Here is an 18,076-nt window from a genome sequence, read left to right as displayed (position 1 = left end):
TAGGTCCTAGTAGTTCTAGAAAAGGGTAAAAGGAAAAAGATTGCACATCATTTTATCCTTTTGTAATGGCTTGGTTTATTTTGAACAGATAGAGAAAGAAGCCTCAGAAAGGAACCACGAAACTACGCAATCATGCTTTGTCAAGGACTTAAAAATAAGAAACTTTTAAAGCAGCGATAATTTTTTCTGACCTTATCAATATTGCCTATCATATACTCTTAATAAAGGAATAAGAAGAAGGGGGATCCCTGGGTGGCTCAGCGGTTTAGCGCCTGCCTTGGGCCCAGGGCGTGATCCTAGAGTCCCGGGATTGAGTTCCAACGTCAGGCTCCCTTCATGGAGCCTGCTTCTCCCTCTGCCTGTGTCACTGCCTCTCTTTCTCTCTGTCTCTCATGAATGAATAAATAAAATCTTTAAAAAGAAAAAAAAAAGGAATAAGAAGGATACTCTGAATTCACTGGAATTATTGTTAGAAACCTTGAGAAACAACCAATATCTTGACTCATGACTATTTGTTAGTTGCCTAGAGCAGTTTTTCTTATCTTCCCTTTTCCTCAGCAAATCTCAGATTTAAAGATAAATTGTGCAGCCTCCTCTAGAATTCTTAGGCACTTGCTTGAGCTTCAGTTCCTTTACTGAAGCGTAATAGCTGGTGTTAGAAGCAACATGATAAAAGTCTTAACAGAAACACTGAAATACCCCTATGATATGATATTTAAATAAACGTACACATGTATTTCAAAAGTATTTTTCTAAGTGATAGGGTCATATTTTGAGTCTCTCCAGGAACATTATGAAAAAAGCATAACCATGTATTGCCAGTTTACCACCGGGAAATGGACTGAATATAATTTCTAAAGGAGTTTGATGAGGAACTAAAGCAATTTGCCTTCTTCCTTGGGTCACTTCAGCTTTTCAAAGAATGAAGTTTCTGGAGGTTAGAATAGTACTACAATATTGTCAGGATGCTGGGGTTGGAGAAGAGAAAATTAGAGCCTTCTCTCTTACTAGCTGATGAAGGAAACAACAGTGTCTGCTTCACCTGTGTAGTCAAGGGAACTGTTCTGCTTCATGGTCCCAGAGCACCAAACCATTTAGGGTGGGGATGGGCTGGGTTTGGCTGGGGATGGGATGTGCAGGATTATCTAAGGAGGCTTGAGGGAAGAGAAATAGCCAATGAAGAAGAGAAAGGCAACTCTACGAGTTACTTAACACAACTCTAATATTTGGTGCCAGTAATTCAAGTTTCCAAAATGTTTTCAAGTATAATAGTACAAAAGAACAGATTATAAAGAAGGAGGTGAAAAAAAGAAAAATATATTCTAACATTTTTTAAAAACAATTTGCTTTATCTGAAATCAAATAAAATTGTGTTTAGTGCCCAAGATACTGCCTATACTTAGTGTAGAATCAATAATTCTAAGAAAATAAACTTACTATAAGTATGGAAAAGAAGTTCTATAACTCCATATACTTGTTCTTAAAATATAGTTGTGTTCTGTAGGGAATATAGCTACTTAACAGAGGACCCAGTTGGCGTTGTGGCTCCCCAGTAGAAGGATGTGTCTGGTGAAGCTAGATTTCCCTTCAGTTCTGCTTCCATCTACAGAAGTGCTAATTTTAACCCATGTGTCTCAGGTTACGCCAGTCTGGCCATGCAAGTAATCTGGCACTTCGAAAGTTAGTGTCTTACTGTATTTCAATTGTCTGGGACCTGAAAAGTTAAGGTAAATTAAAGCCTGCATATAAAGCCCTCTGTTGTTGGAGTTGGTATTAGAACGAAGGATAAAGATTCAGACAAGTTGCAATTTGACTTGCCTTTTACTTGCATATAAACAATTCCCTGGAGATGCCCAAGTTCAGGAATTCTGGTGTTTTATGATGGCATTGTTTTTGATAAGAACGTTTCTTAGTAAACTGATAACCTGGCTATCTAAAGCCTTTATTGACCTACTGTTTTTGTTTTTAAATGAACGATGCATTAAGTGGACGTTCTTATTCTACTGCCCATTGTGCTATGGAGATGTGGGAAATCATGGTTTGGTTTTCTTAGTCTTTTGAAATGCCATTCATCAAAGGAACGTGGATCTGACTCAACTCCTATGTTTTGGCCGACAGCCTGTGACTGTAATGGCCGATCCCAGGAGTGCTACTTTGACCCTGAACTATATCGGTCCACCGGCCATGGTGGCCACTGTACCAACTGCCAGGGTAACACAGATGGTGCCAACTGTGAGAGGTGCCGGGAGAATTTCTTCCGCCTTGTGAGCCATGAAGCCTGCTCTCCATGTCACTGTAGTCCTGTAGGTAAGTCCTCCAGCATCAGCCTGATGGATTGAAAGACAAACAGAAGTACTCCTTGTCTCCCCTGACAAAAAGCTCTGCTTCCTGGGCATCTGCACAGGTGAAGTATGGAATTGTGTACATTATTGTAACACGTAAACGACTCCGGATCTTCCTGACTCCCCAACCTCCACTCTGTTTAATCAAGTTAAACTTTCCGATGATTTTCTGGTGTATATAAATAAGTGTGGGGCTGGCCTGAGTAATGGTTTTGTGTAAATAATTAGTAACATGATCCTAGAGACCATATGAACTTTGACTGGAAAAGGTTAACTGCTTTGTGAGTCCTTCCCTGTTAATGATTTTGTTTAGTTTACGATCCGTAAAGGGCTAAACTTTCTCAGTATGTTCGTGTGTGTTCACAGATGTGGAGTGCTCTGAGTTTCTTTTACTCTTTCAAGGATGACGTTTATTTTGTTGTGCCTGGAGATACTTAAATTCTAGACATGGGCCTTATGGAGCCTGTGCTCTGCTCACAGAGAAGTAACTGGTTTTGTGTTCAGTTAGTTTATCATTGGGTGCAGAGTGATCTGTTTTTCAACATTGATGAGTAGGGTGTGTTTCCGGAAAGTTAAAATGTTATGGCTCAAAGGAATATGATTTTGAGATAATTAGGATTGAAAATTTGGTCTTTATTCTCTCTGAAACTATCTAGAGATTGCATATTAGGTTTCAAGTATTGTTTTTAGTTACCTATTTTTTTTTCTTTGACATACTAATTTTACTTACATTTCTGGTTGCTGACAAGCTCTTTAAATTTTAGGCTCTCTCAGCACACAGTGTGATAGCTACGGCAGGTGTAGCTGTAAGCCAGGAGTGATGGGTGAGAAGTGTGACCGTTGCCAGCCTGGATACCATTCTCTCACTGAGGCAGGATGTAGGTAAGACTTCTCAAAACTGGAAAAGGCGGCGGGGGGAATCTAAATGTAGTCAATCCAGAGTAAGAGATCTTGTGGCTTGTCTGCAGCAGTATAAACATTTTTCCCCATAGTAATTTTCAAGAACTTCTAGCTGTAAGGATGACCCAGGATTGGTTTGTAGCAGAGATGAAGCAGGGTTTTTAGTATCAAAAAGGTCTGTATGATAGGTCTCCTTGACTGAACCAAATCCAAATGTGAAACTGACTTTAGGACTCTTTTTGCTTTTTTATGTATTTCTTTTTTTAAAAAAAAATGTATTAACATGTAAAACAAAAGGTTGACTTTAAGAGTGGAATTCTTTTCTCATTTCTCTTCTCTGTTTTATTCCTTTTTCCATCTAATAGGCCATGCTCTTGTAATCCTGCTGGCAGCATAGATGAATGTAATGTTGAAACAGGAAGATGTGTTTGCAAAGACAATGTTGAAGGCTTCAATTGTGAGAGGTAGCTCATTCTTTCTCTAGCTGTGTTGTGTTTCTTCTGGTCTCATATTTCAAGTCCAAAAAATTCCTGATTATATCTTTATGTTTTTCAGATGCAAACCTGGATTTTTTAATCTGGAATCATCTAATCCTAGGGGTTGCACACCCTGCTTCTGCTTTGGGCATTCTTCTGTCTGTACAAATGCTGTTGGCTACAGTGTTTATTCGATAACCTCTACCTTTCAGATCGGTAATTTGGATGTTCCCTTTCTGTCTCCCAGAATTATGAAACGAGACTTAATGGTATTTTTTAAAAAATCAGTAAATTTTGAGGATTTTTTGATGGTGGCAACATTTTGTTTTTTTAATGTATGTGATTTTTTTTGTTTGGCTCTTTGGCTTTTTCATTTAATGAAAACATATGGCTTTAGAATTCACTTTAGTATAAATTTATGGAAAATCACAATACAGCCTGAGAGGTATAACATATATAGGCACTGTCATAAGATCCATGTATTCAAAAATGTTTACTGGTTACTTTCTATATATTTTTGTGGTCTATAGAGGTCCTGCACTTAGGATGTTTAGAGTGTGATGGCACTTGTGTTTTCATCCTGTGCTTGCAGATGAAGACGGGTGGCGTGTGGAACAAAGGGACGGCTCTGAAGCATCACTGGAGTGGTCCTCTGAGAGGCAGGATATTGCCGTCATCTCAGATAGTTACTTTCCTAGATACTTCATTGCTCCTGGTAAGTAAGGCTAAGAGGCAGTCTGGTGATGTGTGCTCCTATGTAGTCTCATTCTCACATTCTTGCACACCACTCTGTCTACTTTCCAGCAAAGTTCTTGGGCAAGCAAGTGTGGAGTTATGGTCAGAACCTCTCCTTCTCCTTTCGAGTGGACAGGCGAGATACTCGGCTCTCTGCAGAAGACCTGGTGCTGGAGGGAGCTGGCCTGAGAGTGTCTGTGCCCCTGATTGCTCAGGGCAATTCCTATCCAAGTGAGACCACTATGAAATATGTCTTCAGGTAAGACAGTCGTCTTTGTAAAATCTCTCTTGACCAGAATTATAAAAGTCGTTTCTTTACCTAAGCTTATCAGGCCTCAAGCTGTCTGTTGAAGAAGGTGATTTTATAAAGGTGCCTTTGGAGAAGGAAGCCTTCAAGCCTTCTCTTTATTTACCTGTACCCTTTCCAGTTGTACTGTCCAACCAACAGACCTGTTTCTGACTTGGTTAGATTGTCAGAGCATTGCATTGTTAGTGGATAAATGTGTAAGAAGTGCTTTCTCGGCACCCAGGATTGCCCTTAAAGAGGTTAATGTGGCCCTTTCTTTCTAGGCTCCATGAAGCAACAGATTACCCTTGGAGGCCTCCTCTTAGCCCTTTTGAATTTCAGAAGCTCCTAAACAATTTGACCTCAATCAAAATCCGTGGGACCTATAGTGAGAGAAGTAAGTTATGATATAATTTAAGAGCATTCTTAAGATGATTAGGTAAAAGGATCCATAATAATGCAAAAGTTTATCTCTAAAGTCCCAATACTATAGCATTGATCCTATAAATTATTTCATTATATGTGAATTATGTATAAAAAGAATGCATTTGTTTAAACACTTTCAAGGACTTGGAGAAAATTTGCTAAAATTAATAAATGGCATTGTTTCATAATGAATAAGCTTGATGAGGTACTTTATATCTAAATATATTATAAGAATCTTACTGTAATTCTATTGGCTCACATGCTTAACCTTTATTTCTTTTTATTTATTGCTAAACCCTTTAAACTATTGGCTAAATATGAAAAATCACAAATTCCTGAGTGAAGGTTCATTATATTGTTAGATAAACAAAGCTGTTTTAAGTATGCCTTTAAAATTTTTTTCCTATAATTTTTTTTTTCTTAATGAGGACCTTTTTCTGTAGAAAGCTAAAGCTGTTTGGATGGAGTCAGAGTGATGGTGTGGCATTGTGAGTGGCATCAGCAGCTTGCATGTGTTGGTTTTTAAGAGGCCTTCATGAATATCCAGATGAAAATATCATTTAAGTTGTTAGAAATAATGGTATGGGGTTTAGGAATAATTTAGGACTGGAGATTGAAAGGTTGACCACCTATGGGTAATAATTTTTAAACTTGGAAATAAGACAAAAAATACAGAAAGAGAACAAGTGCAACCCCAGAAACATCGTTATGTAAGGACCATGTGTTGGGACTCAAGGGAGAAAAAGAATTTTAAGGAGGAGAAACAATTAGCGGGTTTATAAAGATGGCGCATTGGATTTTGAAACAGGTGAGTAAGGAATCATTGGTGAAACCAGGGGCGCTTGAGTGGCTCAGTCCATTAAGTGTCTGCCTTCAGCTCGGGTGATAATCCGAGGGTCCTAGGATGGAGCTATGTGTTGTGCTCCCTGCTCAGTGGGGAATCTAGTCTGCTTCTCCCTCTCCCTCTGGCCCTCTCCCCTGCTTGTGCTTTTGCTTGTTCTCTCTCTCAAATGAATAAATTAAAAAATCTTTTTAAAAAAAGTGTTGAAACTGAAATTATTTGCAGTGCTTTGATAAGTAATTTGAAGGTAAAGAAGTAAAACTTACTCTTTTAAGAAGTTTGTAAGGGAAGGAAAAGAGATGGATTATAATTCAAGAATATACATAAGATTAGAGTAAGAGTACTTTTTGGGATGGGAGACTTAAGAATGGTTAGAACTGGAAGCATATTAGCCAACGGGTAGATCTCATGATCTAACTGTTGACAAAATCCATAAATATATCAAAAGTAACTATGTTCAAAGCAATCATAGAAGAGATGTCTTCACCCTGAGGTTGTCAATCTCTAAGAATTTTATAAAAGGCAGGTTGACATTTCATAACATAGGAAAATATGATGATGTAATTAAGGACTGACACTTGATGGAATGAATATTCCTGCTGGGCGATCAAGTGCCCTGTTGCTTTGGATGATCCATTGGTCTAAGCCAGTATATGGTTTCCTGTTTTTATTTTCTTCTGAAAGCAGGAAAGCTTTGTGATATATGACTTATTGGCTTTGGAATAATTGCCTATTTGCCAAAGTAGCCCTGAATATTAAAATTGGTTACCAATTTTTCCTATTTTATGCAGGGCAAAAAAAGTATAGTTGAGTAGTGCTTGTTGGCAGGTACTTTCATTGCTTTCTTATCCCTGAACTCTATAGTCAAGACCTGCTTTTGTGGCAAAAGAACAAAAATACTGCTTAATGGCTACAGCCCTAAACTCTTCTTGTCCCTTACACTCTTGCTCTGATCTCTTCTTGCCCCAGATTATTGCACAGTGCTTCTCCTTTCTCACACTGGTGATTGAGACAACTGTAAAATCCAACAGATCTGGTTGTGTGTGTGTGTTTAAAAACATGTTTGCCTCTGCCCTTCCAGATACTTAGCACCAGGACTGCTGTGAACACTGTTTTCTAATTATCTCCTCTAATAGATAAGTTAAACTAATAGCTGAATATCTCTGCGATTTTGTGTCTGATTACTCTTTAGCTTTATTAACGTTTTGTAGGCTTTTGGAAAACAGAAGCCAGTTCAGTGATTCTCTAATCCACACCATTCACAGGTGCTGGATATTTGGATGATGTCACCCTAACAAGCGCTCGTCCTGGGCCCGGGGTGCCTGCCACCTGGGTGGAGTCCTGCACCTGTCCGGTGGGATATGGAGGGCAGTTTTGTGAGATGTGCCTCTCAGGTTACAGAAGAGAAACTCCGAGTCTCGGGCCATACAGTCCATGTGTGCTTTGTACCTGCAATGGACACAGTGAGACCTGTGACCCTGAGACAGGTGAGATGATGATCTTTGGTGGCTACAAGACCTAAATCCTCTTCAGCGGATGGGCAGGAAAGTGCTCCTGGTCTTATTTGCTTACTCACTTGCCTCTTCTCTCATACCCACTCTCCCAATAGGTGTTTGTGACTGCAGAGACAATACAGCTGGCCCCCACTGTGAGAAGTGCAGTGATGGGTACTATGGAGATTCAACCACGGGCTCCTCCTCCGATTGTCAGCCCTGTCCATGTCCTGGGGGCTCCAGTTGTGCCGTCGTCCCTAAGACGCAGGAGGTGGTGTGCACCAACTGTCCTACTGGCACCACCGGTAAGTCCATTCTTCCCATCTGCTCTCAGTGTTCCATCCTACAAAAATAACTTGGCAAGCAGAATTTTGAGGGTTTGCAGACTTCAGCTGGTTGTTTGGCTCAGTGATGACAGTTTTCTGAGCAGGTGAAAGTTTTGCATGAAAGAGATTTATTATAGATTCATAGAATACATATTGGATACAAGTAATAGCTAACATATTTATGGCCACATACTTTTCTGAGCACTTTACACATTGTACCTCATTAATCCACCCAACCCCATAAGGTAGCTTCTGCTATTATCCCCATGTTACAGCTAAGAACACTGAGGCACAGAGACATGAAAGTTACATATCCAAGCTGTATGGCTGGTCATTGGAGGAGCTCATGGCCACTACTGTATACTCTCCCACCTAAGATGAGAACCAACATTTGATTTTTAGTCTGTGGGGCTGTCCTGGGATTCTTGATATAAAGTGGCAATTTTTACATTCTTTAAATTCTTTCTGTTCTTTCTTTAAATAGTCTTTTCAGTGCATCGGAGCCCAGTGCATTTAGTTGGGAAAAAATATTTTTATAGCTTTGGATAGACGTCTGTTCCCATTTTCTGAGTTTCTTTCTTTCTTTCTTTCTTTTTTATTTTATTTTATTTTTTTTTCTTTCTTTTTTAAAAAAATTATTTATTCATGAGAGAGAGAGAGACAGAGACAGAGAGTCAGAGACACAGGCAGAGGGAGAAGCAGGCTCCATGCAGGGAGACCGATGTGGGACTCGATCCCTGGTCTCCAGGAGCACACCCTTGGCTGAAGGCGGTGCTAAACCACTGAGCCACCTGGGCTGCCCGAGTTTCTTTCTTTTTGATAAGAATGTAAAAGTAGATCTTTCCTAGCTACCTAAGGAACTGTCGTGCTGACCAAGGAGACCAAGGCTTATTAACGGCCATTTCTCTTTTTCCATTGACTTTAGCCTCCATGCAATGGTGAGGTATTGGCAAGGCTTCTCATACAACCCTTGACTCCATTACAGACTTTTTGTTCAGAAGAGACTGCTCCAGAACCTGGAAATAAGTAAAAAAACAAAACATACACAAAAAAACCACTGAGCTAATAATTTGCCTCTCTTGTACATCATCAAGACACTTTTTAATCCTTGGGAACATCGAAACACCCTACCTTCCTTTTCCTACCCCAGTGACCCCCACACTGAGCACAAGGGCATTGCAACACAGAACGATTCAATCATTTGCTTAAGGTAGTTGAGAAAATAAGTAGAAACTAGCATAGACTTTCAGATTTTTTACTCTTTTCTGTTTGTGTGTTTTTTAAAACAATGGCCTGATAGGGGCTCACAGATGGATTTCTCTGACCTCATTCCCTTCCACCTACTATTGCCATCAGTCTCTCTGCTCTGTCCATCCTGGGCTTATAATCCATCAAATGAGCCAGACTCTATGGCCTATTATACACAGTTTTCTTTTTTTTTTTTTTTTAGAATTCCTTAGCCCAAGACTCAAACCTCACTTTTCTTGGCCAACTCCGATCTTTTCCATGGAGTTGGGTTGAAACATCACTTCCCCAGGAAGGCTTTCCTCAGTAAACCCTCCCTGCACCACTACCTCAGGATTTTAGGACCCCTTACTCTACTGCCATAGCATAGAGCAAGCATCCCACTTGCAGAATCTACTCTTATATGTACTTAATACAGTGTTTTGGTGAGAGATCCCTTTGCTTACTCTGTTGTTCCATTGGGTAGACTGCAAACATAAACAAGTTAAGCACTGTGGAGGTGTTCTCATAGCTATGCTGAATGACACCTATGGTGAGTTGAGACCACTTGGCATATGTAATAGAGTGCAATATAGGAGATCTTGCAAAATGGTGTAAATTTATTAGTCTGTAACCAGGTGTCTCTCACACAAGACTTGTGAGATGGATTTGTTTTGTTCGTTATCACTTGGCTTGAAGGGAATGAGCTATAGCAATTCCTGAGGCTATTAATTAGGGTCTAGAGGTCTACGTGAAAAACAGCATAGACTCTGTGAAAGATAATGCCCTCACTTGTTAGTCCTATATCCTGCTTTACTTTTTTCATAGCACTTTTTAGCCACTTGATAGTTTTCTGTTTATTCATTTGTTTATCGTCTATATTCCCCATCCTTCACCCTGTTAAGCTCTGTGGCAGCAGGCATTTGTCTGTCTTAATGACTTTTGTATTCCTACACCCAGTATAACACTTGACGTGTGTTTGTTGAATGAATGCAAATATTTTTTGGATAACGAATAGATTGCAGACATAGGGTAAGATGTTCTCATTTAGAAGACTGCTGAAGAACAGGAATAACTCGATAGTCCCTGAGATCTTCACACGTGGTGTGCTTTCACGTTTGATCTTTAAAATGATCTCTTGAGGGAAATTAATCAGAATAGTATTCTTTTTTCATCACATCTATTTGAGTGCCTGACTTTGGTTCTGCCAAGATGAATAGGGATGGTCCCTCCTCTTCAGGGGCTACAAGTATGGGAGAAACACAGGTACTTTTAAGATAGTATTGCTAGTTCAGGTAAAGGAATGCACCTAAGAGGGCTAGGAGAGGAGGAACAAAACCTCGCCTGGGGTGGGGAGAGGATGATAAGGAAAGCCAAGGCAAAAGAAAAGTCTGTAACTTGCCCAAAGTCACATAAGTAGTACATCCAGGACTTGAACTGACATCCTGGACTCTAACACAAAAGGATAGGTTAGCCATTGTTGCCAGAAGATATTTTGGCGTGAAAGCTTTCCACGGTCTACCATGCAGCTCTGTTTTAGGTTTCCTACCAGATTTTTAAAATTGTTTTATTCAAAACAGATTTTAAGGCATTTTGAATATAGATCATATCTAGAATGGCCAGGTGATCTGATGAAAAAGCAGAACTGACATGCTGTCCTAATCCTGGTCTGGGGAGGGATCTCAAATGAACATCCGTTTTCATCAGAGACGAGAAGGGCCTGTCATGTCCTGTCTCTTCCCCTCCTGGCCTGCCCCCAGCCCCAGATCCTGTTCACCTCATCAGCAGTCTCCATTTGCCAAACGCAAGGATCAGTTTTCAGTCCTCCTCTGACCCTGTCTCTCAGCAACTGGGGACGCTGATGACTGCTCACCCACCCCAGACATTTCTCCTCCCACCTTTGGGGACACTGCCCTCTCTTGGGTTTCCTTCCTTCCTTCTTCACTTGAGGCTCCTTTCATCACTTCTGATTCTCAGCCTAAGGTTTCCATGTCAACTTTATATGTATTCTTCCTCAGGTAAACAAATCTCATCTTCTGCCTTCAAAAACCTTTCAATGCCTGCTGAAAAATCTGCGACTTTGGCCCCAACTATGCTGTCTCCTGAGTGCTGGCTATAGACTTGCCATCTCTGCTTGGCTGGTGGGCTAGAAGCTTTGCTATATGCTTGGCATATAGCAGATGCCCCCCATATCCATTCTTTATTTTTCTCCACCATGCCGGGACCTGTATGCACTACTCCAGATGGGCCCTCCACTTGTGTTCAGGCAGCAGGAAGCACATATAGGAAGTCACAGAGAGGGAGGAGGGTGGGGACAGAGTATTTAGTCCACAGCCCCCTCGGGCGGGGCGGGGGGGGGGGGGGTTGTCCTTGTGCCTTGGTGACCTTAATCAAGGTTCTCCAAACAGCCCTTTCTAACGTAAGCTTCTTGCTAACTGCTCCCTGCAGCCACCCCGTGAGGCCCAGGCAATAGAGCCCTACAGTCACTACCACTTGTGACATACTGTCCTTTGGAATTCCTGACACCCTGCCCATACTTGTATAGAGAGGACCTTTATTAAACTCTCTTTGGGTCTTGCTAATTTGAACGTGTCTATTATTTTCTGCTATGCTCTTGAGTCAGATGGCTAAAGGCATCTCGAAACAAATCCAAGCTAAATCTTTGATTTCTTCTCTTACTCTCCACCCTGAATCCTGTCCTTCCCCAGTCTTGTTCATCTCAGTGAAATTACTACCATTCATCTATTTGCTCAGGCTAAAATCTTAGGCTTGTCCTTGATTCTTCGTTCTTTCATTTCCTGGGATCAGTCACTCAGTATGTGTGATTGACTCTCACTTCTGACTGCTTTTCGCTGCCTCCCTGCCACCACCCAGGTCCATACCACTGCAGTCTCTCACCTAGAATAGCCTCCTCATTGGTCTCCCTGCAATCCTACCTCACTGGGCAGCCAGGATAATCCTTTTAAAATGTAAATTGGGCACCTGGGTGGCTCAGTGGGTTAAGCATCTGACTTTAGCTCAGGTCATGATTTTGGGTTCCTGGAATTGAGCCTCACATGGGGCTGCATGCTCAGTGGGAAGTCTGCTTCTCCCTCTCTCTCTCCCCCTCTGCCCTCCGCTCATACATGCTCTTTTTTTCAAGTAAATAAATAAAATCTTTTAAAAAAATGTAAATCAGGTTACATCACTTAAAACCCTCTAATACCACCTCATTGTGCTTTAATTTAAACCATATTTTTTTATTGTGACCTGCATGATCGACTCTTACTACTTCCATAAGCTCATAGTGTTTTTCTGGAACGTTCTTCCCTTGGATATTATCCTGGGCTTTTTTTTTTTTTTTTTTCATGTCTTTCCATGTTATTCCAAATATCTCCTCCTTACAGAGCTTTCTCTAACCACCATCTGATGTAACTACCACTCTGTCACATTACCCTGTTTTTAAAATTCTTTATGCTTATCCCTATCTGAAATAATCTTTTTTATTTATATGTCTGTGGCCTGGCCTCCCCCAACCACAGTGCAAACTTCATGAGAGGAGAAATCTTGTCCACCTTGTTCACTAGATCATCTTGACAACCTAGAATAGTGCCTGTATATAGTAGATGCTCAGCTAATATTCATTAAATGAGTACATGAGCAAACTTTTGTTTCTCTAGAAAGCTTAGGCTAATTCAGTCCTTGTCTGCTACAAATATATCAAGAACCCAACTTGGGCTAATAGTGATGGGAAAGTGGAAAAGGGAAGAGGAGGAACAGTGAGCTTAGTATGGTGGCAAGAGTTCTGGATCCTAGATGTTAGATTGTAGGCAAGTTACTTAACCTCTCTGTTCCCTTACCTATAATGGAAGCTGGTGGCAAATGATAATCTCTGAGTTCTTTTCTAAAATACTCTGATTCTGTACTAGTTGAAATAGTTCAAACAAGGATTAGAACATGCCTTTTATTTTTGTGAAGAAGATTGTCCTGCTTCCTCTGTTGTATAGGAAACTTATGGCATTGAGTGGCCCTTCATCTTTTTTAATACCATGAACCAATATAAACATATGAACGTGGAGAGGTTAATAAACCCTGAGTCTGACTCATTTACAAAGCACTTTTAATGCATGATTTCAGTTAATCCTCAGGACAATTGAAGTGAATGAAGTAGGCAAAACAGGTGCTATCTCTCTAATAACAAAATGGAGATGTGCCCAGAGTCACTCGGCTCTCCTGGGCTGGTGCCCTGTCTGCTGTGGCATATTGCCTCACTTCTGATGGTTCACCTAGGCTCTTTGTAACCAGACCATTTGTGTCCAGTGACACCAGGAATGTCTGAAGCCTCTCTTTTCTAACATCAGATTGTTTCATGACCAGGTAAAAGGTGTGAGCTCTGTGATGATGGCTACTTTGGAGACCCCCTGGGTAGAAATGGCCCTGTGAGGCTTTGCCGCCTCTGCCAATGCAATGACAACATCGACCCCAATGCAGTTGGAAATTGCAATCGCTTGACAGGAGAATGCCTGAAATGCATCTATAACACTGCTGGCTTCTACTGTGACCGATGCAAAGACGGATTTTTTGGAAATCCCCTGGCTCCCAATCCAGCAGACAAATGCAGAGGTAATGTAGCCATCAGCCAGGTTCTGTCACAGTCATACTAATTTATCCCGAGAATAAATTGTGTGGACTCTTTAAATACTTACAGTTGTTTGGTCTGTTCAAAATAAAAAACTAACAAATTTTAAATTTTTATTTAAATAGTAAAATAAAGAGAAACATTAAAGAGAAAAAGGTGAAATTGATTTTAATTTATAGTTTATTTAACCTAATAGATCTACCATATTATTCATTCCAATGACTAATCAATAAAAAATGATTGAGATCTATGCTCTGTTTTTTCCATATCAAGTCTTCAAAATCCAGTGTGTCTTTCACATTTGCTGCATATTAGACCAGCCACATTGCAAGTGCTCAGTAGCCACAGGAGACTAGTGGTTACTGTACCGGTCAACTTCATCCAAAGAATCTGTATTGTTTATATGTTAGTATTTCTCTTAGGTGATTTGCATCTTTTTCTGTCTCTATCTTCCGACCTTAGCTTGCGCTTGCAATCCCTATGGAACCGTAAAGCAGCAGAGCAGCTGTAACCCCGTGACGGGGCAGTGCGAATGTCTGCCCCACGTGACCGGCCGGGACTGTGGAGCCTGTGACCCTGGATTCTACAACCTGCAGAGTGGGCAGGGCTGTGAGAGGTGAGGCACCAGGTGCCTTTGCTGGAAGTAGTCTTCACTCTTTTTATTGTGAGAGATGGATTTTTATGAGTTATCTATAATAGTAGTCTTGATTTTGTTCAGGAATTATTTGAGTGTCTAATTCAGGCAAGGTACCCTTAGAGGCAGTACTGGACAGTGGTAATGAAGCTAATGGGAGAAAGAGTGAAACGAAGCTGCTCTGGTTGTGTCAGTCACCTGAGTGACATTTAAAACACTACAAATTATGAGGTGCTTTCTGAGATGCTTAGAGTCAGATCCTCTAGGGCTTGTAGCCTGGAATTTCTATGTTCAACACTTCTGGTCAGCACCTAGGTGATGTCAGGTTGGAGAGCCCCTTTGTAGTGGTTTTAGGAGTAGAATAACTGTGGGTTAGGTTAGAAAAAGAGGTTCTGAGTAGAACTCATGGAAATTACTTGAACCCCAGGTGCTTAAAAACCCTTAACATTTTGTATTAATAGCCTTTTAGATTCTGTTTTCCAATACAAATTACATCAGTTCTGTGCTGAAAGGGGGTGAAGGTTTGCTTAGAGTCTGTTTTTCTTACTAGAGAAATGTCACATCTTCATTTTCAGGTGCGACTGCCATGCATTGGGTTCCACCAACGGGCAGTGTGACATCCGCACTGGCCAGTGTGAGTGCCAGCCTGGCATCACTGGTCAGCACTGTGAGCACTGTGAGGTCAACCACTTTGGATTTGGACCCGAAGGCTGCAAACGTAAGGAGCTGGGAGCATAGAACTCTAAGTCTTTCCTAATCCCAGTTAGAACCACAGTCTCTCACCAGCTCAATCTGGCCCCATGGCTTACAGTCAAGGCTGCTGACCTAGTCATCAAAAATGCTCAACTCAATGAAATTATCCTTTTCTAAAACTGGGGATTGAGAGCTTCTATAGTTCCTTTACAGCCGCCTTATTTACATCTTCTCATATAGTGTTTCTGATTCTTTTCCAGTCTTTTGTCTTTCTGAGGAAAATCTCCTTTTGATTACTGGGCTTTCCCACTGTACTTAATGAAACATTTCTGTTGATCACCTCCTTAGAGCAGATAATGCAACAGTGAGAGAGACTGCTCACAACTTACTTGTTGGTTGACTTACTGGCTGCAGTTGCTTCCCACCCTTGGGGCCCTTTTGGTACGGTTACATCTAAACATCTGCTTCTCCTTGGCATAAACACTTGCCTGGAATTAGGCCTCAGAACAGTTTGGTGTTTTGCTTTTTGAATTCCTTCATTTCTCCTGTGGAATGTAGCATAAATCATTGACCCAGTTCAGAGAACAAAGCGAGTCAACAAACTATAAAATAATGCAAAATAAGTATTCTCATTTGGGTTTTCTAGTTCCTTAGTGAGAGAAATATTAAACAGAGAGGTGAAGGTAGAGAATTCTTAATGTGCATAAAAGGACACTGATTAGTGTCATGGACTAATTTCTATAATTACTAAGTATCACATGAAATATGTCCCCTCCAAGGGATGCACATTTTACTTTAAAACTCACTTTTGCTTTAAAAATCTTTATTTTCCCTACTGAGCAAACTTAACCAAGTTCTCATAATTTGGCCTATTTTTTTTTTTAAATCTACTTATAATAATAGTACAGTCAGTTTATTGATATCAATCTGAGTTAAAAGAAAACACATTCTTCCTTCCTTTGTCTATCACAGACTCTTTTTACTTTATTCTGCAGCCTGTGACTGTCATCCTGAGGGATCTGTTTCACTCCAGTGCAAAGATGATGGTCGCTGTGAGTGCAAACAGGGTTTTGTGGGAAATCGTTGTGACCAGTGTGAAGAGAACTATTTCTACAATCGGTCTTGGCCTGGCTGCCAGGAGTGTCCAGCATGCTACCGGCTGGTAAAGGATAAGGTAAAGCCATCAGCAGTGCATTCACTCACTCACTCACTCACTCACTCATTCATTCATTCATTCGTTTGACATCAAATGGCTACTTCCTGTGCACTTCGCTCTAGAAAACAAGTGATGAACAAGATAGGCATGGCCTCTTGTCTTCAAAGACTTATATTCCAGTGGGGAGACAAATAATTAAAATTAAAGCAATGCTAAGTGAGATAAGTACTAGAAAGAATGCAAACAGAATAACTGGGGGAACTACTTACATAAGTCTTCTCTAAGGAAATTTATTTAGGGTGAGATCTTAAGAATAAGAGGAAGCAAGGTGAATGAGAAGTGATGGGTAGGCTGTTCCAGGCAGAGGAAAGGTGGAGGGTGTCTGGAGCCTGAGGAGGGCTGGTTAGTGATACGACTGGAGAGATTGGTAGAGACAACTCATGTCACACCACATCAACCATAGTAAGGGATTTAGATTTTATTCCAAATCCAGCATGAATTCACTGAGGAGTTTTAAGCTGGGAAATCCAGTTTATATTTTAAGAAGAACAGTCTGACTGCTATGTGAAGAATGATGGTTAAAGTGGGGCAAAAGGGCAAGCCCAGATTGCACTGAGTAAGTATGCATGTTTGGAAGGCAGGGCATTGGAGGGGGCAAGGTTAGGGAAAGTGAATCACCAAGGGTGCATCTTGGGATTTTTGGTTAAGGTAGCTGGAGGAACATTGTTCATTGAAATGGAGGTGACTCGGGGGAACAGATTTAAGAGAAGAAACTCAAGAGTATAGTTTCCAATGTTGAGTTGAGACACCCAGCAGAGAACTGAGTGGAGATATCAGGAAAGTGATCTAAAACATGAGGAAGAGGTCAGAACTACAGAATCCTCAATATGTAGTGTTTCATGTCAAAGGAATGGGCTTGATAGTTTTTCTCTTGAAGCCAGAGAGATAAAAACTACCCACGTTATCTGTTTAAAAGTGATATACAGGAATATATAGACCTACATATTTATAGAGTGAGAGCCCCTTGCTGATTGTTCCCGCAGGAAGTACAGCTGAGTTCTTCAGGAATATCTGGATGTGCTACCTTTCCCTTTTCTTCCTGCATTATGTACAGGTTGCTGACCATCGAGTGAAACTCCAGGAATTAGAGAATCTCATTGCGAACCTTGGAACTGGGGAAGAGGTGGTGACAGATCAAGCCTTTGAGGACAGACTGAAGGAGGCAGAGAGAGAGGTTATGGACCTCCTGCGAGAGGCCCAGGATGTCAAAGGTATGTACGTTAAACAGAGGGTAACTACTGCCCCATGGCCCAATCTCTAGACATGGTTATTTAGTATGACCTCATAAAATTCTTCCTCAATTTTTAAAAAACTATTTATAGAATATGGATTTTTATATGTGAAAATACAAGAACTTGTTTTAAGATACAATAAGCAAAAAAAAAAAAAAAAAGATACAGTAAGCAAAAATAATTCTCCCAACACATCAGAACTATTAGATGTTAAAATTCCAAATGTTGGGACGCCTGGGTGGCTCAGTGCTTGAGTGTCTGCCTTCAGCTCAGGTTATGATCCTAGAGTCCTGAGATCGAGTCGCACATCGGGCTCCCTGCGTGGAGCCTGCTTCTCCCTCTGCCTGTGTCTCTGCCTCTCTCTCTCACTGTCTCTCATGAATAAATAAATAAAATCTTAAAAAAAAAATTCGTGTTGTATAAATCTGTCCCATTATAAAGTTTTTTTTTAAAGTTTGTTTATTTATTTATGTATTTATTTATTTATGTATTTATTTATTTATGAGACACACACACATACACACACACACAGAGGCAGAGACACAGGCAGAGGGAGAAGCAGACTCCATGCAGGGAGCCCGACATGGGACTCAATCCCCGGTCTCCAGGATCACTCCCTGGGCCGAAGGCAGCG

General features: G+C 40.8%; 1 protein-coding gene across 1 annotated transcript in view; it reads left to right on the top strand.

Annotated features, from left to right (window-relative positions):
• LAMC1 (laminin subunit gamma 1) overlaps nt 1-18,076 on the top strand; it is a 120,588-nt gene that overhangs the window by 82,659 nt on the left and 19,853 nt on the right. Inside the window, exons 5-18 of the mRNA XM_077901994.1 lie at nt 2,119-2,307; nt 3,107-3,224; nt 3,608-3,706; nt 3,798-3,934; nt 4,311-4,433; nt 4,523-4,712; nt 5,024-5,136; nt 7,272-7,493; nt 7,616-7,804; nt 13,406-13,651; nt 14,130-14,283; nt 14,877-15,019; nt 15,990-16,168; nt 17,265-17,421. Coding sequence (XP_077758120.1) covers nt 2,119-2,307; nt 3,107-3,224; nt 3,608-3,706; nt 3,798-3,934; nt 4,311-4,433; nt 4,523-4,712; nt 5,024-5,136; nt 7,272-7,493; nt 7,616-7,804; nt 13,406-13,651; nt 14,130-14,283; nt 14,877-15,019; nt 15,990-16,168; nt 17,265-17,421 — 2,259 coding nt within the window. The remainder of the gene's footprint in view (nt 1-2,118; nt 2,308-3,106; nt 3,225-3,607; nt 3,707-3,797; nt 3,935-4,310; nt 4,434-4,522; nt 4,713-5,023; nt 5,137-7,271; nt 7,494-7,615; nt 7,805-13,405; nt 13,652-14,129; nt 14,284-14,876; nt 15,020-15,989; nt 16,169-17,264; nt 17,422-18,076) is intronic.

This window comes from Canis aureus, chromosome 6 (genome assembly GCF_053574225.1).
Source record: "Canis aureus isolate CA01 chromosome 6, VMU_Caureus_v.1.0, whole genome shotgun sequence".
Classification (NCBI taxonomy): Eukaryota; Metazoa; Chordata; class Mammalia; order Carnivora; family Canidae; genus Canis; species Canis aureus.
The sequence above is the reverse complement of the archived record's forward strand: the minus strand, read 5'-3'. Positions and strand labels throughout refer to the sequence as shown.